This window comes from Salmo trutta, chromosome 17 (genome assembly GCF_901001165.1).
Source record: "Salmo trutta chromosome 17, fSalTru1.1, whole genome shotgun sequence".
NCBI classification, from domain to species: Eukaryota; Metazoa; Chordata; class Actinopteri; order Salmoniformes; family Salmonidae; genus Salmo; species Salmo trutta.
In genome coordinates this window covers 15,878,509-15,906,138 of record NC_042973.1, presented here as the reverse complement: position 1 = coordinate 15,906,138, position 27,630 = coordinate 15,878,509, and the positions used below count along the sequence as shown (strand labels likewise).

General features: G+C 45.2%; 1 protein-coding gene across 1 annotated transcript; it reads right to left on the bottom strand.

The window, feature by feature from the left end:
* Window positions 1-13,759: 13,759 nt before the first annotated feature.
* Window positions 13,760-16,607, bottom strand: LOC115151707 (NADH dehydrogenase [ubiquinone] 1 alpha subcomplex subunit 7). Its single transcript, XM_029695870.1, has 4 exons — window positions 16,528-16,607; window positions 16,232-16,281; window positions 15,931-16,065; window positions 13,760-14,751 (listed from the first exon to the last, which is right to left on the bottom strand). Exons 1-4 carry the CDS (start codon window positions 16,576-16,578, stop codon window positions 14,661-14,663), a joined length of 327 nt encoding a protein of 108 aa, XP_029551730.1. The 5' UTR covers window positions 16,579-16,607; the 3' UTR covers window positions 13,760-14,660.
* Window positions 16,608-27,630: the final 11,023 nt, after the last annotated feature.

Below are 27,630 nucleotides of genomic sequence, written 5' to 3'. Positions count from 1 at the left end.
AGAGAGGAGGAGGATTTCCAGCGCCTCCACCAGCCCCACTACCGTCGACCCCACTGTCCACCCCTCCTTCACCCAGTCCCAGCAGGATTAGGTTTGCGCTCCCGAGGGAGTATGATGGGACGGCTGCTGGATGCCAAGGATTCCTACTACAGCTGGAGCTCTATCTGGGGACCTTCCACCCGGCTCCTTCGGGACGTGAGAGCGTGTCCGCCCTCGTCTCCTGCCTCTCAGGCAAAGCCCTGGAGTGGGCCAACACCGTATGGAGTGAGGGAGACGCGGCGACCATTACGTAGAGTTCACCTGCCGCTTTTGGGCAGTTTTCGACCACCTGCTCGAGCGGCTGTTCCACCTGAGGCAGGGGACGAGGAGCGCACAGGATTTTGCATTGGACTTCCGCACCCTGGCCGCCAGTGTGGGATGGAACGACAGGGCCCTGATCAATCACTACCGGTGCAGTCTGCACGAGGACGTCCATTGGGAGTTGGCCTGCCGAGACACCACCCTCACGTTGGTCCAGCTGGTGGACCTGTCCATCCAGCTGGACAACCTGCTGACTGGCCGCGGACGTCCGGATCGGGGCCTGTCAGTTCCATCCCCCAGCACCTCCGCTCCGACGCCCATGAAGCTGGGAGGTGCTGCACTTAGGGCGACCAGAGGAGGGGCCATTCCCTGCACCATCTGTGGCCGTAGAGGGCACACTGCTGGTTGGTGCTGGGGGGTTCCTCAGGGAGTCGAGGCAGCAGGCAGGTCACTATCGTGTCACCCCAGGTGAGTCGGCACCAGGCTCACCCAGAGCCCCCTGTTGCTCACATGTATGTGTTTATTACATTTCCTACATTTTCCCTGCATGCCCAGCATAAGGCGCTCGTAGATTCAGGCGCAGCTGGGAATTTTATTGACCGTTCTTTTGCCCATAGTTTAAGGATTCCCCTGGTTCCTGTGGATATGCCCTTCCCTGTGCACGCCCTAGATAGTTGACCATTAGGGTCAAGGCTGATTAGGGAGGCCACTGATCCACTAGACATGGTTACCCAGGAGGGTCACAAGGAGAGAATCAGTCTCTTCCTTATTGATTCTCCTGCATTTCCCGTGGTGCTGGGCCTACCCTTGTTGGCCTGTCACAACCCCACTATTTCGTGGCAACAGAGGGCTCTCAAGGGGTGGTCACGAGAGTGCTCAGGGAGGTGTGTAGGGGTTTCCATCGTTGCGACTATGGTGGAAAGTCCAGACCAGGTCTCCACCGTGCGCATCCCCTCAGAATATGCCGATTTGGCTCTCGCCTTCTGTAAGAAGAAGGCGACTCAATTACCACCCCATTGATGGGGGGATTGTGCGATAGATAGACGCAGCGCTTCCCAGGAGTCATGTGTATTCTCTGTCACAGGAGGAGACGGCGGCTATGGAAACATATGTCTCCGAATCCCTGGGGCAGGGATACATTTGGCCCTCCACTTCACCTGCCTCCTTGGGTTTCTTTTTTGGGAAGAAGAAGGATGGAGGTCTGCGCCCGTGTATTGACTATCGGGATATCAATCAGACCACTGTGAGGTACAGCTACCCGCTGCCTCTTTTAGCCAGTGCGATCGAGTCAATGCACGGGGTGCGCTTCTTCACAAAATTGGATCTCAGGAGCGCTTACAACCTGGTGCGTATCCGGGAGGGAGACGAGTGGAAGACGGCATTTAGTACCACCTCAGGGTACTATGAGTACCTCGTCATGCCATACGGGTTGATGAATGGTCCATCAGTCTTTCAGGCCTTTGTTGACGAGATTGTCCGGGACCAGCACGGGCAGGGTGTAGTGGTGTATATCGACGACATTCTGATATACTCCGCTATACGCACCGAGCATGTGTCCCTGGTGCGCAGGGTGCTTGGTAGACTGTTGGAGAATGACCTGTACGTCAAGGCTGAGAAATGTCTGTTCTTCCAACAGTCCGTCTCCTTCCTAGGGTACCACATTTCCACTTCAGGGGTGGAGATGGAGAGTGACCGCATTTTAGCCGTGCGTAATTGGCCGACTCCCACCACGGTAAAGAAAGTGCAGCGGTTTCTAAGGTTTGCCAACTACTACCGGAGGTTTATCCGGGGTTTTGGTCAGGTAGTGGCTCCCATTACCTCACTGCTGAAGGGGGGACCGATACGACTGCAGTGGTCGGCTGAGGGGGATAGGGCTTTTGGTCACCTGAAGGCTTTGTTTACCTCGGCTCCCGTGCTGGCTCATCCGGATCCCTCTTTGAAGTTCATAGTGGAGGTGGACGCGTCCGAGGCGAGGATCGGAGCCGTGCTCTTTCAGCGCTCGGGCACGCCACCAAAGCTCCACCCCTGCGCTTTCTTTTCGAAGAAGCTCAGCCCGGCGGAGCGAAACTATGATGTGGGGGACCGGGAGCTGTTGGCTGTTGTCAAGGCTCTGAAGGCGTGGAGACATTGGCTTGAGGGGGCTAAACACCCTTTTCTCATCTGGACTGACCACCGCAATCTGGAGTACATCCGGGCGACAAGGAGACTGAACCCTCGCCAGGCAAGGTGGGCCATGTTCTTTACCCGTTTTGTTTTCACTCTGTCCTACTGACTAGGTTCCCAGAACGATAAGGCATGACACAGAGGAGCGGTCCATGGATCATGCTCCCATACTTCCGGCCTCTTGCCTGGTGGCACTGGTGGTGTGGGAGTTGTACGCGGACATCGAGCGGGTGTTACGCACAGAGCCCTCTCCTCCCCAGTGTCCAGCTGGGTGTCTGTACGTTCCATCTGCTGTCCGCGACCGTATAATCTATTGGGCCCACACGTCACCCTCCTCTGGTCATCCTGGCATCGGTCGGACGGTGCGTTGCCTTAGTGGGAAGTACTGGTGGTCCACCTTGGCCAAGGACATGAGGGTTTATGTTTCCTCCTGCTCGGTGTGCCCAGTGCAAGGCTCCCAGGCACCTGCCCAGAGGGAAGTTACAACCCCTCTCCGTTCCACAACGGCTGTGGTCGCACCTGTCGGTGGACTTCCTGACAGATCTTCCTCCCTCACAAAGCAACACCACAATCCTGGTCATTGTGGATCGGTTTTCTAAGTCCTGCCGTCTCCACCCTTTGCCCGGTCTCCCTACAGCCCTACAGACTGCGGAGGCCCTGTTCACTCACGTCTTCCGGCACTACGGGGTGCCTGAGGACATAGTCTCTTATCGGGGTCCCCAGTTCACATCCAGAGTATGGAGGGCGTTCATGGAACGTCTGGGGGTCTCGGTCAGCCTCACCTCAGGTTTTCACCCCGAGAGTAACGGGCAGGTGGAGAGAGTAAACCAGGATGTGGGTAGGTTTCTGTGGTCATATTGCCAGGACCGGCTGTGGGAGTGGGCGGCGTTCATCCCCTGGGCAGAGATGGCCCAAAACTAACTCTGCCACTCCTCCACTAACCTCTCCCCTGTCCAGTGCGTACTGGGGTATCAGCCGGTTCTGGCACCTTGGCATCAGAGCCAGATTGAAGCTCCTGCGGTGGACGAATGGTTTAAGCGCTCAGAGGAGACCTGGGACGCTGCTCATGTGCATCTGCAATGGGCCATGAGGCAACAGAAGGCGAGCGCCGACCGCCACCGCAGTGAGGCCCCAGTGTTCGCACCGGGGGACCGGGACTTGCTCTTGACCCGAAACCTGCCCCTCCGCCTGCCCTGGCGGAAGCTGGGTCTGCGGTTTGTGTGGCCATTCAAAGTCCTGAGGAGACTGAACGAGGTATGCTACATTTTACAACTTCCCCCAGATTACCGTATTAATCCCTCGTTCCTTGTGTCTCTCCTCAGGCCGGTGGTGGCTGGTCCACTCCAGGAGTCTGAGGTGCGGGAGGTTCCTCCACCCCCTCTGGACATCGAGGGGGCCCCGGCATATGCTGTTTGAGCCATCCTGGACTCGAGGCGTCGGGCGAGGGGCCTTCAGTACCTCGTGGAGTGGGAGGGGTACGGTCCGGAGGAGAGATGCTGGGTGCCGGTGGAGGACGTCCTGGACCCTTCATTGCTGCGGGAATTCCACCGTCTCCACCGGGATCGCCCTGCGCCTCGTCCTCCGGGTCGTCCCCGAGGTTGGTGTCGGCGCGCTGCTGGAGCCAAGCGTCAAGGGGGGGTACTGTCACGACTTCCGCCGAAGTCGGTCCCTCTCCTTGTTCGGGCGGCGGTCGACGTCACCGGACTTCTAGCCATCGCCGATCCACTTTTCATTTTCCATTTGTTTTGTCTTTGTTTTACACACCTGGTTTCACTTCCCCAATTACTTGTTCATTATTTAACCCTCTGTTCCCCCATGTTTTTTAGTGAGTGATTGTTTGTATGTTTTACATACAAACATACAAACAAGGTCTGTTATGTGGGCTTGCTTTATTGTATTGTATTTGCCTATTTTGAGTAAATTACGTTTATTTACTCATATCTGCTGTCCTGCGTCTGACTCCTCTACACAAGCTACACACAGACCTCATTACAGATGCCCTTTGCAACCACGTACCTATGTGAGAGTGGATTCTCAGCCCTCACTAGCATGGAAACTAAATACAGGCACAGACTGTGTGTGGAAAATGATTTAAGACTGAGAGTCTCTCCAATACAACCCAACATTGCAGAGTTTTGTGCATCCTTTCAAGCACACCCTTCTCATTAACCTGTGGGGAGTTATTCACAATTTTCAATGAACCAATAAGGTTTTATTTAGTAAGATGGTTAAATAAAGAGCAAAATTATTGATCATTATTATTATTTGTGCCCTGGTCCCATAAGAGCTCTTTGTCACAACCCTGCTCATGGGAAGAGACAAAAACTCACACTCATTCTTATGTTAAATGTATCGTATAGTGTGTGGTAAGCTTACAATGATGGCAAAAAACAACATTTGAGAATGCGCTGACCCTGGTTCTAGAGGGGGTACACAGCTGGAGGTTGAATGTTTGAAGGATACGGGACTATAAAAAGTTTGGGAACCACTAGGGCAACTTAAGACTTACCTCAGGCTCCCGTTCCTTTTGGCCCTCTCCATTTATACTGATATGCAAACATACTGCAAACATGCCCCACATGCCAGAAATCCAGTGCTGTCCGTAGGTCTGACCGGGCTCCTCTCTGTTCACTGCCAGTGATCTGTACCCCATTCAAGAGAATTGCAATGGACATTGTTGGACCCTTGGAGTAGAGTATCACAGGTTACGAGTATATACTGGTGATCTGTGACTATGTCACCCGGTTCCCTGAATCCTTACCACTCCGTTCCATAACCACTCCAAAAATAATCAGTGCTCTTGTTCAGCTCTTCTCTCGTGTAGGAATCCCAGATGAAGTCCTGACGACCAAGGGACAAACTTAATCTTGCGACTGATGGTTCAGCTCCACCAACAGCTGAGCAACAAAAGCTTGAGGACCACTCCCTACCATCCCCAAACACATGGGCTCGAAGAGAGGTTCAATCAAACGCTCAAGAACATGCTGAGGAAGTTTGTGGCTGACACTGGCAAAGACTGGTATAAGTGGTAACCCTTTCTGCTTTTTGCTTACAGGGAGGTGCCTCAGGTGTCCACAGGTTTCTCGCCATTCAAACTCCTCTATGGGTGGCCGGTGCAGGCACCACTGGATCTGCTGAAGAAGTGCTGGAATGGTCCACAAGCAGCTACCTCAGGAAAGGGGATTGTCCAGTACGTAATCCAGATGCGTAACAGGCTAGAGAGGTACAGAGAGTAAGCCAGGGTGAACCTTCAGCAGGCCCAAAAGGGAGGTTATGACCAACACGCTCGCCACATAGAGTTTGAGCCAGGACAGAAATCCTGCTCCTCCTTCCCTCGTCTACCACCAGCAAGCTCCTCGCGCAGTGGCATAGGCCGTACCTAATCGGGAGGAAGATGGGCCCGGTGACCTATGAGGTGCTAATACTAATTCTGAGTTTAGGTTGGCAGGTGTCTTAATAGCTCGCCGTGATGGCTGAGCTATGTACTCAGAATATTGAAAAATTTACTTTCTCCGTAAAGCTATTTTAAAATCTGACACAGCGGTTGCATAAAGGAGTAGTCTATCTATAATTCTTAAAATAATTGTTATGTATTTTCTCAACGTTTATGATGAGTATTTTTGTAAATTGATGTGCACATTCACCAACGTTTTGGTGGGAATACATTTTCTGAACATCACGCGCCAATGTAAAATGCTGTTTTTAGATATAAATATGAACTTTATCGAACAAAACATACATGTATTGTGTAACATAATGTCCTAGGAGTCCTAAGATCGTCAAAAGTTAGTGCTTCATTTCCTCTATGGGCTAGGTGGCACGTCACCGTCCCACTCTATTCAACAGCCAGTGGAAGAGCGTGGCGCGAAATACAAAACCTCAAAAATGCTATAATTAAAAATTTTCAAACATACGACTATTTTACACCATTTTAAAGACAAGACTCTCGTTAATCTAACCACATTGTCCGATTTCAAAAAGTCTTTACAGCGAAAGCAAAACATTAGATTATGTTAGAAGAGTACATAGCCACAAATAATCACACAGCCATTTTCCAAGCAAGCATATATGTCACATAAACCCAAAACAGAGCTAAATGAAGCACTAACCTTTGATGATCTTCATCAGATGACACTCCTAGGACATTATGTTATACAATACATGCATGTTTTGTTCAATCAAGTTCATATTTATATCCAAAAACAGCTTTTTACATTGGCATGTGATGTTCAAAACATGCATTCCCACCCAAAACTTCCGGTGAATTTACTAAATTACTCACCATAAACGTTGACAAAATACATAACAATTATTTTAAGAATTATAGATACAGAACTCCTTTATGCAATCGCAATGTCAGATTTTAAAATAGGTTTTCGGCGAAAGCACATTTTGCAATATTCTGAGTACATAGCTCAGCCATCACGGCTAGCTATTTTGACACCCGCCGACTTCGGGGCTCACTAAACTCAGAATTACTATTCGAAATTTTTTATTACCTTTGCTGATCTTCCACAAGGACTGCTACTTCCACAAGAAATGTTGCTTTTGTTCCAAATAATCCATAGTTATGTCCAAATACCTCAGTTTTGTTCGTGCATTCAGGTCACTATCCAAAGGATAATGCGCAAGCGCATTTCGAAACCAAAAAATTCTAAATGTTCCTTTACCGTACTTAGAAGCATGTCAAACGCTGTTTAAAATCAATTTTTATGGTATTTTTCTTGTAAAATAGCGATAATATTCCAACCAGACAATAGTGTATTCATTCAAAGAGGAAAAGAAAAAACAGCATGGTCGCGGGACCGCGCATATCCACTCTCATTGTCACCAGGCAGACCACTGACAAACTGAGCTACCATACTCTGCCCAGAGACAGGAGACGCCTCAATCCGCTTTCTGAAGGCTTTAGAGAGCCAATGGAAGCCTTAGAAAGTGCAACGTAACCCCAGAGATACTGTAGTTTCGAAAGGGACTAGAAAGAAGAACTACAAATTGTCAGACAGGCCACTTCCTGCTTGGATTTTTCTCAGGTTTGTGCCTGCCATATGAGTTCTGTTATACTCACAGACACCATTCAAACAGTTTTAGAAACTTCAGAGTGTTTTCTATCCAAATCTACTAATAATATGCATATTCTAGTTTCTGGGCCAGAGTAGTAACCTGTTTAAATTGGGTACGTTTTTCATCCGGCCGTGAAAATACTGCCCTCTAGCCCAGACAGGTTAAGGTTTTTCAGATTAGCCTTCTGGCCTACGTGGCCTACTCTACGTGACAGTCGCGTTCCTCTGCTTAGACATTGCATTCATGTGCCATGACATCAACTGTGCCGGGACGGACAATGAACAAAGGCTTGAGACGGGTCCAAGCGCCCACCAAGCCAGAGGTCTGATCCCTCCTCCAATGGGATTTGAGGAGAGGGTAAGAGGAGTATGCAATTGAGATCTTTCCCAGTTACTAGAGAATGAGACTCAACACTCTACTAAACTGTGATTTCTCATACATTGTAACTTCAGATATTAAAAGGGTAAATCTGCAGTTGCTACTGACTATTGACTTTGTTTGTGTTATTCTGTTTCATTTGTTCCCAGGGGGGAAGGCACCTAGGGAGTGCTTAGGCAAAAGGCCTGCGGGCATACATAACCTGTAGTATTTACTATCTACACACTAGGTAAGACCTGGGTGGACTACCCCCTGTCTTTTGGTTAGCGCACCAGGTGGTGCTAAGTTAGGTAAGTAGTGGGTAGGCAGGTAAGGTAGGAGAGGGGGCTTTTACACTTAGTTTCTTTGCTTTGGTTCTGTTCGGCCCCTTTTCCCCAAATGTACCGTGTGAAGGAATAAATTCCTAGTAAATGGTAAATTCTCTGCCTTTGTCATTCTTACTCGCACCTACAACCCCATACCTCTTTCACTCCACGGGGAGTTGAGTTGTAGCAGGGTGTTGCGTTCGCTCTTCCTAGAGGCGTATGTAACATAATGGGGGCTCATCCGGGATTCCATTAAACCCACCGGACCCTGCTGCTCTGAGCTCTCTGTGATTGAGGTGTGATGGTTGGTTGTGAGTTTGGGTGACTTGTTTAGTTTGTGTGTGTGTGTTCAGCAGGCTGCAGTGTACAAGATGGCTGCCTCAGCCATCTCCAAGTTTTTTTGAAGCGTCCTGTTGATCGTTTGGTGGGGTTGCGGAAAGTAGACCTTTTAGCTATAGCTGACCGTTATGGACTCTTCGTCCCTGAGAAAGCCCTAAAGGCTGAGCTTTTGGTGCTAGTCAGGGAGGGTTTAGGGAGAAAATGATCTTTCTCACTGAGTAGAGGGAGGCTTCAGGAGAGGAGACGGGTATACCTTCCGATGTCAAGTCAGAGGACAGGGCGGAGGAAGGGGTTGCTCATACCCCTTTACATTGCCCCGATTTGACCCTTTATCTTCTGCTTCGGGCCGTTCATACGGGACCGCAAGGCTAAAGGTGAGGCTGGCCCGTTTAGAAATGGAGCACAAAGATAGACAGATGCAGTTTGATCTAGAAATGAGGGAAGTAGATAAGGTGAGGATCTGACTGTTGCAATGTAAATTGTCTGGGAAAGGCCAGGAAGTAGTAGCTGCTCTCTCCCTGGAAGACAGTTTACAGTATGATACAGTTAAAACTACCGTGTTGTGGGCTTATGAGTTGGTGCCTGAAGCTTATAGGCAGCGCTTCAGGGACCACAAAAAACCCTCAGAGTTTGCAAGGGACAAAGTCTCTGTTTAATCGATGGTGTTCAGCCAGCAAAGCTAACACCTTTGCAGATGTTCGAGAGTTGGTGCTGTTGTAGGATTTTAAAAGCAACCTCCCTGATAGAATTGTAGTTTATTTAAATGAACAGAAAGTGGTGACATTGGCCCAGGCAGCAGTGTTGGCAGATGAGTACGCTTTGACACACAAGACTGTCTTTGGTGCACCTCGTTTTGAAGGCTAACCGATTACGTCATCAGTGCCTCGTTCAGGTTGCTTTTCCTCTGACAACTCTAAGCCTCTTCATGAAATTCGTGAATGTTTTTACTGTCACCAAAAGGGTCACGTGATTGCGGACTCCCCGGTTTTGAAAAATAAACCGACAGTCCCTGTCACCGTCTCCAAAAATGAAAAGTGTGAGTTTAGTCAAGTCTTTGGCTCGTCCATTGGACCAAGTTATTGATTCAGCATTTGGGAAACCGGATCCTGTCCATGCTCTGTTTATCTCTGCCGGTTGTGTTTCCTTAACTGGAGAACAAGCGGATCAAAAGCCAATAAAAATCTTACGAGACACCGTGGCGCAGTCAGTAATCGTTACTGATGCTTTACCCTGGTCTCCTGAAACGTATTGTGGCTCATGTCATTACAGGGGAGAGGCAAAAACAGTACCCTTACACTGGGTCCACTTAGTGTCAGACTTGGTATCAGGACGTTTCCGTGTTGGTGTATTGTCTACACTGCCAGTAAAAGGAGTCACATTGCTACTAGGGAATGATATCACTGGTGGTAACGTCACTCCTGTGTTAGAGGTAGTAGACGACCCAGAAATCAGAACTACAGATGATAAATTGGTTCAAGCATTTCCCATGTTTTTCCTGCTTGTGTGTTAATGAGGGCACAATCTCGCAAGCTAGGAGATGTGTTGGATTTGGCTAGTTCCATTTTTGAGAATGTTGAGGTAGAAGGAAATGCACCGGGTATTCCTTCTGCAAAGCCGACAGTTTTTACGGGGATAAAAACTAAGCCGGGGGAAAGCAAAATCGCGCCCCAATTACATGACATTCTTTTGTCTGTCACCCCCGAGAAGGTGATTGAATGTCAAAAGGGAGACAGCAGTCTTCTAGTGTTTTGCTTTGGTAATTTCCATTGAGGAAGCTAAAACTAGAGAGACTGCTTACTTTATGGAAGCAGGAGTTTTGATGAGTAAATGGGCAGCTCATGATACCGTTAATGACTGGAGTGAAGTGTCAAGTGGTTGTTCCTACAACGTTCCCACAGCAAGTGTTGTCACTCGCCGATGACCAGGCGTGGTCCGGACATTTGGGGATCACAAAGACTTATAACTGAGTCCTTCGACATTTTCTTCTGGCCAGGTTTGAAGTCTGACGTGGTCCAATTTTGTAAAACATGTCACTTATGTCAACTCACTGGGAAAGCGAATCAAACAGTTCCTCGAGCCCCGCTCTGCCCGATTCCTGTGGGGAATTGATTGTGTAGGTCCATTGCCGAAAACCAGGTCAGGTAACCAGTTCCCACTAACAATAATGTGCAGTGCTACTCGATACCCAGAGGCTATTCCGCTCCGTACTATAACGGCTAAGACTGTGGCGAAGGCACTAGTGAAGTTCTTCTCTGTTTGGACTTCCTAAAGTAATCCAAACTGATCAGGGAACAAACTCTATGTCAAAACTGTTCTCAAATGTTAGACATTGTATTTCCCATCAGGTCTCCAGTCCGTATCATTCGGAGAGTCAAGGGGCACTCGAACGCTGGCATCAGACGCTAAAGGCGATACTACGCAAGTATTGCATGGCTACCAGTACCAATTGGGATGAGGGGGTACCCTTTGTCCTATTAGGGAAACCATACAAGAGCCCTTAGGGTTCAGCCCTGCTGACCTTGTGTTTGGACACACCCCACGGGGTCCGCTAAAAGTTTTGAAGGAGCATATCCTATCTCCTACACCTAGTAGCGCCCCTAAAAATGTGTTGGATTATGTCAGTAAGATGCAGGAGAGACTGCACGCCACATGTGCGTTAGCCCAAAAGTTGCATTATGACAAAAAGGCTGTTGGCTGTTCTTTTGCACCAGGGGATCAAGTTTTCGTTTTGTTGCCAATCCCTGGCTCATCTCTGTCGGCACGTTTTTCTGGACTATATCTTGTGGAAAAGAAACTCAGTGACACCAATTGTGATAAAGACCCCAGATCTTCCCTTGTGTGTCATGTTAACATGCTGAAAGCATTATGTGCGTGATTCTCCCAATAGTTCCTCAGGTAAGCCGGGCCAGCCCGCCGTCTCCAGTGTGGCTGTGGTGGTGCTGAAGCCTGGCTGGGACCTAGAGGAGGATAAGGAGGACGGGTTGGAGTTATGGCATACGTTACAGCAGTGTAAACGCTTATGTAATTCAGATGCTGAAAAAGTTACCCTCTCAAATGGAACATTTGGATAACGATCAAACTAATGATCTTATCCTACTGATAAATAGTTTTCTCAATGTGTTTCAGGACGTTCCAAGTCGCACGTCCATCTTGGAGCATGACATGGATGTGGGGAATGCTGCTCCTATATGTCAGCATCCGTACCGGGTTAATGCAAAGAAAGGGAGGTAATGAAAAGTGAGGTAGCTTATTTATTACAGAATGACATGGCAAAACCCAGTAACAGTTTTTGGAGTTCTCCGCATATTCTTGTTCCTAAGGCAGACGTCCCGCTTATGTACAGACTATCGCCGAGTAAATGCTGTTGCAAAGTCTGATTCTTTTCCACTACCTCGCTTAGATGACTGCATTGATAGAATTGTCTCTGCTGCTTAAGTTAGTAAGTTAGATTTGCTAAAAGGTTATTGGCAGTTGCCTCTGACCTCTCAAGCTTCGGACATCTCGGCTTTCGTTACGCCTGATAACTTCGTACAATACACTGTGATGCCCTTTGGAATGTGTAATGCACCTGCTACTTTTCAGCGTCTAGTTAACATTGTGTTTGCGGATGTGCCAAATTGTACTGCTATCCTTGACGATGTGGTGATTCATTCGTCTACTTGGTCTGATCATCTCTCCACCTTAAAGTGTGTTTCAGCAGTTGGAGAATGCTTCTTTAACCCTCAATTTGGCCAAGTGTGTTTGGGGAGGCTACTGTGACTTACTTAGGGAAACAAGTGGGACGAGGTCAAGTGCGCCCAGTAACTGGCAAAGTGGAAGAAATTGTTGCTTTTCCTGCTCCCACGACTCGCCGCCAGTTGCGCCGCTTCCTGGGGATGGTAGGGTACTATCGTACTTTCTGTAAGAATTTCTCAACGGTAGTAGCTCCCCTTACATCTCTGCTTAGTCCGAAAGTACCATTTAAGTGGTCCCAGGACTGTAACTATGCTTTTGAGTCCGCTAAAGCGCTACTTTGTAGTGCCCCAGTGCTTGCCGCCCCCAACTTTGACAAACCTTTTAAGTTGGAGGTAGATGCTAGTATAGTGGGGGTGGGTGCGGTTCTCTTGCAGGAAGATGAAGAGGGAGTGGACTGGCCTGTCAGTTTCTTCTCCCGTAAGTTCAACTCGTGTCAGTCAAGGTACTCCACTATTGAACAAGAGACGCTGGCTGTATTGCTAGCCTTACAGTTTGAGGTATATGTGGGCTCCAGTGCCTTGCCTATACTGGTCTTCACGGACCATAATGCTTTGGTGTTTTTGAAGCAAATGTACAATCAGAACCGCCGCCTTATGCGGTGGGCTCTGATTGTACAAGGATACAATGTACATAAAGTATGTGACGGGTTTGGCAAATGTGGTTGCCGACTGTCTATCACGGGTTTAGTAACTGGGGATGCGTTACAGTTTGTATTAACAAAACCTATGTTTGCATGTTTTGTGGTGGGCATGTTGTGGTTTTGTTTGTATGTTTCAGGATGGATTCCTGAAATTCCCCCAAGCAGCTGATTGGTCGGCCCCATTGCTAATTGGAGCTGACCCCGCCCTCATCAGAGGATACAGCTGTATCCCATTACAGCCTACTTCTCCAGCTAGAAAAAGCCAGTGTTCCTTTGTTAGAGATTATTAGTATGTCCTGTGTTGGTTGTTGCTGAGAGACTAGAGCTGATTGGTATGTGCCATGTTGGTTGTTGCTGAGAGCTTATTAGTATGTCCTGTGTTGGTCAAAACGACGCAGTTTTTTTTTGACATTGTCTTCTGTTTCATTTGTTCCCAGGGGGGAAGGGACTTAGGGAGTGCTTAGGCAAGAGGCCTGCGGGCATACATAGCCCGTAGTATTTACTGTCTATACACACTAGGTAAGACCTGGGTGGACTACCCCCTGTATTTTGGTTAGTGCATCAGGTGGTGCTAAGTTAGGTAAGTAGTGGGTAGGCAGGTAAGGTAGGAGAGGGGGCTGACATTTACGTGCTTTGGTTCTGTACAGTCCCTTTTTCCCAAATTTACCGTGTGTAGGAATAAATTCCCAGTAAATGTTAAATTCTCTGCCTTTGTCATCCCTACTCGCACCTACAATCCCATACCTCTTTCACTCCACAGGGAGTTGAGTTGTAGCAGGGTGTTGCGTTCCCTCTTCCTAGAGGCGTACGTAACAGCAAGGAAACCGCTTTATCGTTTTAACTGTGGATTACCCCTTTATAGTATGTCAGACTATGTCGTCTGGGTCAGGTTAGAACAATTATCTATTTGTGGCCACTTCATTCAATCCTCAATTAATTTCGTCAAAAGGTCCATTTCACATGTAACATTGCAGAGTTTGGTCCTAACGAACCTAGTCTGCACCTTCCACTGAACAATTTAAGAGAACCCAGATGCTTGCAGGAGCTAACTTGGCTTTGAGGAAAAATATGGTTACAGTTAAGATCATGTTTCCATGTTGACTTCAAAGCCAGAACCCAAATTGCAAAGTAAAAGGCTATTCGGGGCAGAAGTTTGGAGGTTTGAAGTTGCTACACTTGATCATGTAAATAAATCCAGCAACAGTACAGTGGGGGGAAAAAAAACATGATGCTTTCACAATGAGAACATGCTGGTACTATAGGTTGGAGTGAAGAATATGCAGCAGACTACATGCATGAATGGTTGAGTCGACTCCTGATAATGAAGAGCTACTTTGGGGATATTAAAGGTAGACTCAGTGAAATAACATTGCCACAAGCAGCACCGGAGAGAGATGAGCGTGATGCAACACTACTCTCTCACACAGCATCTGTGCATAACGCAGTTCAGTGTGGTAGCCAGGGCACCAAACAGCGGAGAAGTTGATCCTCGCGCTTCAACGGACTTAGTTGTTGCGGAAGTTGACCCACTATGCTGTTTACTTTCTGCATCTACGCCATATCGCTGAGTCTACCTTTAACCAGGTACCCAAAACTGTGACTCAAAGTAAATATGCTAGTAACATGAGCAATTGGTCATTACAAAACATTTCAAACATAATTTAATATTTTACAATAGTGATAGCAACATTGTGCTCTGCTGTCAGACCTACAATAAGTCAGGAAAAAAACAATGTTCAGAGGTATGGTTGGTCTGCAGACAGCGTTAGCTCCCTGGGAACATTTCCAGGTGTGACTGGACACTTTGCTGGCACCTCCAGAGCTTGGCTGTAAGGGAATGAAAACATAAGTAAATGTTGGTACATCACTCAGATACAGTATGAAGTGAATTCTCTAGCTAAATCAAATGCACACCGATATTGTATAATACTGTCCAATATTTACTATGAACCAAAAATATTGCTTGATTGGCCATTTACAGATTTAAGTGTCTGCATAGGCAAGTTAAGTTGTATTGTCAAGTGCACAAGTACAGTGAAAGGACTTTCTTACAACAATCCAGTAATATCCGTAGTACTATAAAGTAAAATAGAACAAGAACACAAGTAAGCTATATACATATTCCGGAGACACCTGAAACCCCACTTCTTTAAGGAATACCTGGGATAGGATTAAGTAATCCTTCTATCCCCCCCCAAAAAAAGAGATAGATGTACTATTGTAAAGTGGTTGTTCCACTGGATATCATAAGGTGAATGCACCAATTTGTAAGTCGCACTGGATAAGAGCGTCTGCTAAATGTAAATGTACAGGGTCAGTGCCAATACCACATTTGCAATGTGAAGGGATAATGGAGGGGGAGGGTTATATATGTATAGGGGTAAGATGACTACGCATCAGGATATGATAAGAGTAGCAGCAGCGTATATGATGATTGTATGCGAGTGTGTGTGTGTGAGCCAATGAAGGGAGTAGTCTGCGTGTGTGTGTGTGAGTAGTCTGCGTGTGTGAGTGAGTGAATAGTCTGAGTGAGTAGTCTGTGTGAATTGTGTGAGTGAGTAGTCGTGAATGAGTTGTGTGTGTGAGAGAGTAGTCTGTGTGAGTGACTTGTGAGAGTGAGTAGTCTGTGAGTGAGTTGTGTGAGTGTGAATTGTCTGAGTGAGTAGTCTGTCTGTGTGTGTGAGTGAGTAGTCTGTCTGTCTGTCTGTCTGTGTGAGTAGTCTCTGTCTGTGTGAGTGAGTAGTCTCTGTCTCTGTGTGTGTGTGTGTGAGTGAGTAGTCTGTCTGAGTTGTCTGTCTGTCTGAGTTGTCTGTGAGTGAGTGGTCTGTGTGAGTGAGGGATTTTTCACAAGAGACTAATGCAGTCTAATCTAAGCAGGACTGCTTTGGCTCTGCTTGAAAACATGTACAGTAAAGTAGTCATATGCACTCAACTTCCACCCAGTTTGCCAGAGAAGGAATCCCAACACTTGTTCCACTGTCATAGCCTTTATTATGCCCCACTTACCAAGCAGTCAAGGCCTTTTGACACGTCATCACAACCATTGCTGGTGCAGACTCTCTACGCCCATCTCTGCCATTATAGTAATTGAAGGCAAACTTGTGGCTGGGCCCAACAGGAAGTTTGGGTGGTGGTAGGGTCCTGCACAAAAGATTTTAACAAAGATTGTGGCATTTACAAAGTGTACAAACACCATAATTTCCTCCCCTCCCCTTTGAGTGTCATGCAAAACCTGCTGAAAACGTTCTGCCTAAATTGATTCTTAGCTATCATCAAACATTAAAGACATGAATGAGCTGCCACTTACCTCTTTGCAATCTCACCGTAACGCAACTGTAGCTTTGCTTGTAGATCATGCTGTGGAAATTTGATAAGGTGAATTAAGAGTAATAACTTGCTTTTAAAGAGTCTTCCATTTCCAACATACAATGTCAGCAAACTAGTAACAAGCCATCTGGTTAGCTAACGTTAGCTGTGTCCTTAGCCAGTAAGACAGGCTGCAAACTCTTCAAATGTGTTGGCAACTTGAGATAAGTTGCCTTACGTTACATTCATGACACTTGCACTAAATACACAACGTGATGAGATCTAGCTATAGCTTACCCCCGATAAAAGATTTCTGAGCCTCTGGATAATTTTTGTAGCAGTAGCCATCGTCGTCAAGGACAGAATACTTTATTTTCCTGTTCAAGACAGGCAATGGGCATTACTGACACCTACCGTTCTGGGGTGAAATGTGAAATCAGAATGTGCTGCCATGGTGTATTATTATTAACCTTTATTTAACTAGGCAAATGCGTTCTTTTCAATGGCAGCCTGGGAACAGTGGGTTTAACTGCCTTGTTCAGGGGCAGAGGGATAGATTTGTACCTTGTCAGCTCGGGGATTCGATCTTGCAACCTCCCGGTTCCTAGTCCAACGCTCTAACCACTAGGCGTCCTGCCGCACCGCATACGCGATCTAACGTTGCCCCTCGGCCCTAGATTTAGCTCGAGGGAGCAAGTGAACAACATGGTCACTTGCGGGGCTGATACGACCCACAATTCAATGCAAGCTGTAGTTACATGTCAAATTAGTGATGGGCATTCCGTCTATTTTCAGTGAGCTCACCAAAAAGAGCCGGCTCTTTTGGCTCTTTAAAAGATATGTTTTGTATTTTTTCAAGTCAAACAGTTTGCGATAGTTTGACTATGATTGGTGTTAAAACAATTCTAATGAAATTATTAAATGAAATCATACTCTACCTTAACCACAATGTATTTAAAAATGCATTGGTTTGTTATGATAAATATTAAACATTTGCATTTAAAGTATAACTTTTTAATGTATATAAACAAAGTGCATATAAATCTAACCATTCAAAACGAATACAATCTAAACAGCATAATAGAATATTGCACCATATCAAAGAAAAATAAATAACAATGTGCAAAACTGCAGCCTCCCACTTAAAATATTAAACTGGTCCCACTTTTCTCTCTTCTTGATTGCCATGTTATAACCAGCAGCACACAGCAATGCTGACCATATTTTGCTTTTATGAGAGATTTGCATTCAGAAATGCAAGCTGCCTCACTTTCGAGGGGCTGATGCGGTTTCTTCTCTCAGTAATTATTTGTCCTGTTTTTGAGAAGACCCTCTCAGAGGGAACGGATGTGGCCACTATGCAGAGTCTCCCTGTCATGACTTTAGTAAGCCGTGGGTAGACAGAGGCCTTGTTCTTTCACCAGCTCAGAGGATCTACAGATCTTTGGAGGAGGGGCTCCTCCAAATAGGATCGGACCTCCATTATGGCATCTGCTGAGGGATTCCTTCGTGCTGCATCCCCAGTTGCTCTCTCGTCAAACAGCATCCAAACAGCAGACGTTTGTGGCACTTCTGCTGGTGCTTCTGCTCCATCTGATCCCTCTTCTTCCTGTTGCCCTGATGCCTGAGCCAGCTGACTGCTGGGGCTCTCTCCCTCCCTGCTGCTGAGGTTATTCTTTGAAGAGCCTCATCAATCGCTCTGGCATCACTGAAGGCTACCTTCTTAAACCTGGGGTCAAGTGCAGCGGTTTCTGATAGCATGTGATTATATTCCATTCTGTGGAACTTTCTGTCCATTGATGAACATAGGGTGTCCATCAATTGTCACATGTCATGTGGTTACATTTGCTTCTCTCTGGCGGCTGGCTATGATTCGCTGCAGACCCTTACACAGGAGTATCATTTTTGAGGCGGTCACATAGCTGAAAAGAGAGAGCAGTAACTTATTAGTTCAGGTTTATGTTTTGTCTACTGATACTACATTCTCATCTACTGCTCATATACATATATAATACTGGATTAAATAATGATGTAGTAATAATTGCTTACTGTACCTCTCTCCACTGATCTCCACAGTGACCTGCTCAAAGGGTTCCAGGACTCTGCCCACCTCCTCCACCACCTCCCATTCCTCTTGGGTCAGAGCATCAACAGGTGCATTGACCATGGCCAGGGTAGAGATGATGGCATCCTTTGACCGAAGAAACCGCCTCAACATATAAAATGTTGAATTCCACCTTGTAGTGCAGTCTTAAGGCCTCAGCTCAGGCATCCCCATCGTTGTGTAGTCTTTAGTTTTTCAGAACCTACTGTGCTCCTGTGGAAATATTCCACAGCTGCGTTCACTTTGTCCATAGTGGGCTTCATCACCTTCAGAGCATCTCTTACAATCAGGTTGATTGATTGGGCAAGACATGGATGATGGGTCCATTTTAACATTTTCATGGCTTTGGTTATGTTAGCTGCATTGTCGCTAACACAAAGGACCACTTTTCCATCTACTTGACATTCTGTGGCCACTCTCAACAGTTCCTCTGCCAAGTTCTCTGAGGTGTGTCTGTCGCTGAACTCAAAGCAGTCTAGAAGACAGCTAGACATCGAAAAATCTTCAATGAAGTGACATGTAACCGACATACAAGAATGGTTACCCTTGATGTCCAGCAGTCAGTGGTAATGCAAACTGAAGTAGCTTTTTCGACTCTTTCCTGCACTGAAGCGTGTGTGCTCTCGTATAGTTGTGGAATAAGTGATTTTGAAAGGGTTTTCCTGCTTGGAATTGTGTACATTGGATTTAGACTATTGCTATAATTTCTAAAACCTCTGTCCTCCACAATAGAAAATGGCTGGAAATCGGTGTCAATGATTTTAGCCAATGCAATATCAATTTGGCCTTGTTTTGCTACAGACAGACTTTGGTATAAACTGGTCCATAGAAGACTGCGTTGCTGTGGGTAACGGAGTAGGCCTACTTGACTGAGCGGATACATTTCCACGTGTGGAGGTGCTGGCTCCACCACTATCACTAGCAGGCCCGCTAGTTTCTCGAAGCTCCGCTACAGCTAGCTTCACAGTTGGGTGCACAGTTCGCATATGCTGGTGTAGGTTGTGGGTAGAACCGGCATTATATGAGATTTTGTTTTGGCAAATTCTACACTGTGCTCTAACATTGTCTACATTATTAAAATGCATCCAAATGCTACTGTGCTTCCGACTCATTTTCCAGCTGTTGTTTTCACAGCTGTCCTTCCTCTCTCTCCTCGGCTGCTAAGTGTGTGACTGTGAGTGAGTTGGCTTGGCCCTCCCACATGTATCTTTAGTTCATTGGTTGACACTGCATGTCTGATTGACAGGAACAACAGGTGAGGCTGTTAGTCTGAGAAAACAGTCAGGATGAATGTGTGTGCACTTGAGCATTTACGCCTATATTATATATATATATATTTTTTTCGTTCTTTGAAATAGTTAATTTTATTCATTTATATCTTTTGATTATTAATTTCAATATTTTTATAAATAGATTTGGCTCTTCTGATATGCGAGCCGGCTCCCAACCTTCACCTACAAGAGCCGGCTCTTAGCATATGCCTAAATGGCAGTGGTGGAAAAAGTACCCAATTATCATACATGAGTAAAAGTAAAGATACCATAATAGAAAATGACACAAGTTCAAGTAAAAGTGAAAGTCACCCAGTAAAATACTACTTGAGTAAAAGTCTAAAAGTATTTGGTTTTAAATATACTTAAGTATCAAAAGTAAATGTATACATCTTTTCAAATTCAAATTCCTTATATTAAACAAACCAGACCTTTTTCTTGTTTTTTACATTTACGGATAGCCAGGGGCATGCTCCAACAAAGCATGTGTTTAGTGAGTCTGCCAGATCAGAGGCAGTAGGCATGACCAGAGATGTTCTCTTGATAAGTGTGTGAATTAGAAAATGTTTCTGTCCTGCTAACCATTCAAAATGTAACGAGTAGTTTTAGGTGTCAGGGACAATGTATGGAGTAAAAAGTTCATAATTTTCTTTAGGAATGTAGTGAAGTAAAAGTTGGCAAAAATATAAATAGCAAAGTACAGATACCACAAAAAACGACTTAAGCAGTACTTTCAGGTATTTTTACCTAAATGCTTTACACCGCTGCTAAATGGCAGAATGATATCGTGATTATTTCAATCAATCCAGTGACCATTTGTTTTGTTAACTCCATTTCATGTGCTACAGAAGCACCTCTAACCATACAACAGTGCTAAGTGGCTGCACACTTTAATTAAAGGGTAACTACACTCACTTTTTTTGTGTGGTCTCCTGATATGTTTAAGCATTGTTATAGACTTACAACATCCAATGTTGTTGTTTTACTATCAAAAAACCGACTTGGAGAGCAAAAACCTGAGAAAAATTGGAAAACTCTGAAACTCTGAAATGTATCTGTTTCAGTAGTAGGCCTACTATTAGACTACTTGCACAGTACAGCTTGGTTTGGCCTGACTGTGAAAGACCAGTATGGGATGTCTAATTTTAGGTCATTCAGTGTGTCACTGTTTCTCATAGAATTTTTCACACAGGGGGCCTTTCTTTTACCTGGCGAGCCGTTTGTAAATATTTGGGCAAAATTAGAGTATACCCACTTCTCCAGGCACCACTACACCACTGCCTATTAGCTGTACAATTGTAATGTTATACAGGGGGAAATATGATAAATTATTCACATTAACACGTAGCATCAACAACGAATGAAAACATGACATTTTTAGAACTGTATTGTTTGCATTTTGATAGCTTTGGGACACAACATCAGGAGTCTGTGTATTGGTTGACTCCCTGAGTTGTATTGACTCCCTGAGTTGTGCGTGGTGGTGGTTTGCGACTGAAAATAACCATACCACAATATAACCGGCTGGCTTCAACATTTTTTTTCTTCCTGTGAACAAAAGCATATGTATAATCCCTCGGAACTCTACTTACCAGACGTAAAGTGAAATGTATCCCTCGCTATCAATTTATTGAGGCGGCATGTAACCGAAAGGTTGCTGGATCGAATCCCTGAGCTGACAAGGTAAAAATCTGTCGTTCTGAACAAGGCAGTTCATTGGCACTGTTCCCCGGTAGGCCATCATTGTAAAAAATAATTTGTTCTTAACTGACTTGCCTAGTTAAATAAAGGTTCAATAAAAAAACCATTTAAAATAAACGTCAGAATCCAACTTTTGTACAAACCGCACCATATTCCTGCTGTGTAAACAGTGGTAGATTTTGTGGTAGGAATTCTCACGTGAAGTGCGTGGTCTAATGGTAGCCCGCTGTCTAACTCAGCAGGATTATGCTGTGGTTTGGACAAAAGTTGAATTCTGACATTTATAACTGCAATCTCTGATGAGAGACTAGGCTCTCCTCCACCTTGTACTGCGTTGTGAACCCTATCTTATGCGCTCCGTCCAGTAGTGGAATGAGAATGCATGAAGAAGACGTACGACGTAATGAAATACGTCACGATGTAAACAGGGCATAACCCTTCAACATTACTGCCTTCTTCTTTGGTATCATGGCGTTCGCACAGTTTGTTTGTGCATGCCACCACTTACTGTGTGGTGGTGTTTGTTCAATCCTCTTACATTGGTGATATAAAAAGGGGAACAATTGTTTTTAAAAATTGCACACCCAGCCAACCCTACACCTATATAACACTATTTAAAAAAATAAACATCTCAAAACATCTTAGAACTCATCTGCAGTAAAATCTCGAACACCTAGGTACTTCTCTGCAGCTGCCATCTACACTCATTAAAAACCCACTACCCCATTCCACTACTTTGACCATATCTGCTCCTTCACCATGCCAATGGCCTGGGAGGATGGGACATCACCCCACAACACCCTGTAACTCTTCTGTCAAATCTCATATACCCAAATACTTCTCTGCAGCTGCCACCACAACATACATTTTCTGTGATTTACGTTCCATTTCTGCAGTACAGTTGATAACCATTGCTATGAATGCTAAGAAGCCAACCATACTTAAGCAATAAGGCCCGAGGGGGTGTGGTATATGGCCAATATGCCACGGCTAAGGGCCGTTCTTATGCGCGACGCAACGCAGAGCGCCTGTATATAGTCCTTAGCCGTGGTATATTGGCGATATACCACAAACCCCCGAGGTTCCTTATTGCTATTATAAGCTGGTTATCAACGTAATTAGAAGAATACAAATAAATGTTTTGTCATACCCATGGTATACTGTCTGATATAGCACGGCTTTAAGCCAATCAGCCTTCAGGGCTCGAATCACCCAGTTTATCATGAAGCATATATCACTCGTTGTTCTATCCCTCTGCTGGCTTAAATCCACTACTCACTGGGATCCTCTCAGGATCTCTCACCCTTAACCCAGCATATGACACCTTCTGCACTATACTCTGACTCTGGCCACTTCAACCTGCCTCTAGCACTTCCGATCCCCAGCAACATGGGCACCCCTACAGTTGACACACACAACTTTATCCACCGAAACTACACAATCCTCTATCCCATGCCCTTCTGCACAAGTCCCACATCTTGGAATCTCCCTCCGACACACTGCTGCGACATGACCATAAACGTTCCACCTGAAGCAGCGCAGTGGATTCGACACAAAAGCTCTAACAAGATAACTGATGTATCTTAACATGACTTTGTCCGGTAGAGACTGACTCAAAACTAAAAAGGACTGACAGTGACTGATCTGATGAAGATTCTCTGGTCTGATGAAACCAAGATTGAACTCTTTGCCTTGAATGCCAAGCGTCACATCTGGAGGAAAGTACAGGGAGATCCTTGATGAAAACCTGCTCCAGAGCGCTCAGGACCTCAGACTGGGGCAAATGTTCACCTTCCAACAGGACAACAACCCTTAGCACACAGCCAAGACAATGCAGGAGTGGCTTCGGAACAAGTCTCTGAATGTCCTTGAGTGGCCGAGCTAGAGCCCAGACTTGAACCCGATCGAACATCTCTGGAGAGACCTGCATTGTTTCCCACCCACCACCCGCAAACCCCCTCTTTTATGCTACTGCTACTCTCTGTTCATCATATATGCATAGTCACTTTAACCATATCTACATGTACATCTACCTCAATCAGCCTGACTAACCGGTGTCTGTATGTAGCTTCGCTACTTTTATAGCCTCGCAACTGTATATAGCCTGTCTTTTTACTGTTGTTTTATTTCTTTACCTACCTATTGTTCACCTAATACCTTTTTGCACTATTGGTTAGAGCCTGTAAGTAAGCATTTCACTGTAAGGTCTACACCTGTTGTATTTGGCGCACGTGACAAATAAACTTTGATTTGATTTGAAATAGCTATGCAGCGACGCTCCCCATCCAACCTGACAGAGCTTGTGAGGATCTGCAGAGAAGAATGGGAGAAACTACCCAAATACAGGTGTGCCAAGCTTGTAGTCTCATACCCAAGAAGACTCAAGGCTGTAATTGCAGTAGCAAAATGTGGAAAATGTCAACGGGTCTGAATACTTTCCTAAATCATTGTACACATACAAAGACAGAGGGCTGATGTTTCACTCGGTTGGATGCTTTCTCTGGTGAGACAATTTTTATTTGTCACATACGCATGTCTAGCAGATGTTATTGCGGGTGTAGAAAAATGCTTGTGTTTCTAGCTCCAACAGTGCAGTAATATCTAACAAGTAATATCTAACAATTTCACAACAATACACACAAATCTAAAGTAAAGGAAGGGAATTTAGAATATATAATTATTTGGGCAAGCAGTGTCAGAGTGGCATAGACTAAGATAAAGTAGAATAGGATAGAATACAGTATATACATATGAGATGAGTAATGCAAAATATGTAAACATTATTAAAGTGACAAGTGTTCCATTATTAAAGTGGCTAGTGATTTCAAGTCTATGTATATAGGGCAGCATCCTCTAATGTGCCAGTAATATCTATTTAACAGTCTGATGGCCTTGAGATAGATGTTTTTCAGTCTCTCGGTCCCAACTTTGATGTACCTGTACTGACCTCGCCTTCTGGATGATAGCGGGGTGAACAGGTAGTGTCTCAGGTGGTTGTTGTCCTTGATGATCTTTTTGGCCTCCCTGTGACATCAGGTGCTGTAGGTGTCCTGGAGGGCAGGTAATTTGCCCCCGTGATGTGTTGGGAAGATCGCACCACCCTCTGGAGAGCCCTGCGGTTGCAGGCGGTGCAGTTGCCGTACCAGGCGGTACTGAAGTAAAATTATAAAAACACAGAGACGAAATAGTTCCTTTTTTTCTTGGTACATTTCTAGGGGAAACCTTGGCATCCATGAATGTGCTGCTAAAAAAGCAAATCCGGGCGAACATAACGAACAAACCACTGTTCATGATTCCACTCGTTCGCAAAGAAGGCAAGCGTGATTAGAACTGTCAGATCAACAATATAAGCGTTCTGAGCTTTGATCAATGCTTGGAGAAATATTTAGATGTTGACATGTAATTGATTTTCTTTACAAAATATATATTTTACATTATTCATTAGTTTTTCAAATTAGAAAAAAATGATGAGCTCCGGACATCGTTGTCCTCATATGTAGTTATGGCCATGAGAGCCCTTTATCGCAATAGAAGGCTCTGGTCTGGCCCGTAGACTATACAGACAGTCAGACCTATTTTATGAGGCAAGATTCTCTGACACAGATTAGAGACATGGTTCTGTGTCAGGTGATAAATTGTATAAACAATTGAATATGTCATGTCATCTTATTACATGAATTTGCATTAAAAGATTGCTTGATGTCTGACAGGATGGTTATTGCTTGAAATACAATTTAAACAAAATTTCAGCTTTGGCTTGATCATGTTTGACAGAAGAATACCTTACATCAGTGGCTTCCAAACGTTTTATAGTCCCGTACCCCTTCAAACATTCAACCTCCAGCCTCGTACTCCCTCTAGCCCGAGGGTCAGCGCACTCTCAAATGTTGTTTTTTGCCATCATTGTAAGCCTGCCACACACAAACTATACGATACATTTATTAAACATAAGAATGAGTGTGTTTTTTTCACAACCAGGCTCGTGGGAAGTGACAAAGAGCTCTTATGGGACCAGGGTATAACAACAGATGCAGACACAGGAGGCAGATGGTTTGAATTCTGATATTTATTATAATCCAAGGGTAGGCAAAAGGCAGGTCGGGGAGGGGCAAGTGTTTATAGTCAGGGCAGAGTCCAAAACGGTACAGGGTGGCAGGCAGGCTCAAGGTCAGGGGCAGGCAGAGTGGTCAGGCAGGTGGGCTCAGAGTCAGGACAGGCAAAGGTCAGAACCAGGAGGATGAGAAAAAAAACAGGAGCTACGAGAAAAACACTGGTTGACTTGGTTGAACTGGCACAGACAGACAGAAAACACAGGTATAAATACACAGGGAATAATGGGGAAGATGGGTGACACCTGGAGGGGGGTGGAGACAAGCACAAAGACAGGGAAAACAGATCAGGGTGTGACACAGGGCACAAATAATAATAATATAATGAGTAATTTTGCTCTTTATTTTGCCATCTTACATATAAAACCTTATTTGTTCATGAAAAATTGTGAATAACTCACCACAGGTTAATCAGAAGGGTGTGCTTGAAAGGATGCACATAACTGAAATTTTGGGTTGTATTGGAGAGTCTCAGTCTTAAATCATTTTCCACACACAGTCTGTGCCTGTATTTACTTTTCATGCTAGTGAGGGCCAAGAATCCACTCTCACATAGGTAAGTGGTTGCAAAGGGCATCAGTGTCTTAACAGAGCGATTTTTCCAAGCCAAGAACCTCTGAGCACAGCCTTATCCAGAAATCTGACAGTGGCTTCTGATTAAATTCAGTTTTCACAGAACCGCTTGTTGCAATTTCGATGAGGCTCTCTTGTTCAGATATCAGTAAGTGGACTGGAGGCAGGGCATGAAAGGGATAACAAATCCAGTTGTTTGTGTCGTCCGTTTCAGGAAAGTACCTGCGTAATTGCACACGCAGCTCACTCACAGGGCTTCACTATATCACTTTTTTTTTACCTTTATTTAACGAGGCAAGTCAGTTATGAACAAATTCTTATTTTCAATGACAGCCTAGGAAGAGTGGGTAAACTGCCTTGTTCAGGGGCAGATAAACAGATTTTTACCTTGTCGGCTCAGGGATTCAATCTTGCAACCTTTCGGTTACTAGTCCAATGCTCTAACCACTATGCTACCTGCCTCCCCAATTTGACATTGTCTATAAGCTTGAGTTAATTTGCACACAAAAAATCATACAACGATGGAAAGACCTGTCTGTGTGTTGTCCTTGTTAATGCAGACAGAAAAGAGCTCCAACTTCTTAATCATAGCCTCAATTTTGTCCCGCACATTGAATATAGTTGCGGAGAGTCCCTGTAATCTTAGATTCAGATTATTCAGGCGAGAAAAAACATCACGCAGATAGGCCAGTCGTGTGAGAAACTCGTCATCACTCAAGCGGTCAGACAAGTGAAAATTATGGTCAGTAAAGAAAACTTTAAGCTCGTCTCTCAATTTAAAAAAACCTGCCAATACTTTGCCCCTTGATAACCAGCGCACTTCTGTATGATGTAAAAGCGTTACATGGTCGCTGCCCATATCATTGCATAATGCAGAAAATACACGAGAGTTCAAGGGCCTTGCTTTAACAAAGTTAACCTTTTTCACTGAAGTGTCCAAAACGTCTTTCAAGCTGTCAGGCATTCCCTTGGCAGCAAAAGCCTCTTGGTGGATGCTGCAGTGTACCTAAGTGGCGCAGGGAGCGCATAGTTTTTTTGGCCTTTTCCCCCAGCATTGTCCCAGCCATATCCGTGGCAGCAGGAAGAATTAAGTCCTCCACAATAGTATGGGGCTTTCCTGTCCTAGCCACTCAGTAGCTCACCATATAAGATGCTTCTAGCCCCTTTTTATTAATGGTATCTGTTGCTTTTATACGTCTTACTACTCGAAAGTCGTCTTTATTCTCGCTCCAAAAACTCCCATGGCTTATTTTTTAAATTGTCATGTATATGTCTGCGCAAGAGTGAAAGTTTCCCTCGAGAGAGTAACAGTTAATGTGATTGGATGTTAATGATTTGACTAGGCTACCTGTACCTGTTTAATTTTATTTTTGGCAGTGAAACGAGGCTACTCAGGCGAGAAGAAAAACTCACCCAAATGTATAGCCCCGTTGGAAAATATAAATGGACTGTTAGAAAATGTGAATAAAAATACGATTTCTTTTTTTTTTTTAAAATGTGAATCACATTTTTATTTGGCGTACCCCGGACGGCATTACGCGTACCCCAGTTTGGGAATACCTGCCTTACATCATCTTATATAATGAATATTAACAGCAACCTTCTGGTTTATCTGCTTAGTAAAAAATTGAACAGTGTCACA

Coding starts and splice junctions, on each gene's coding strand:
- LOC115151707 (XM_029695870.1), bottom strand. CDS start 16,578: ATGGCTACTGCTACAAAAATTATCCAGAGGCTCAGAAATCTTTTATCG. Junction 16,282..16,527: donor TCAGAAATCTTTTATCGGGG/GTAAGCTATAGC, acceptor AAATTTCCACAG/CATGATCTACAAGCAAAGCT. Junction 16,066..16,231: donor TACGGTGAGATTGCAAAGAG/GTAAGTGGCAGC, acceptor TCTTTTGTGCAG/GACCCTACCACCACCCAAAC.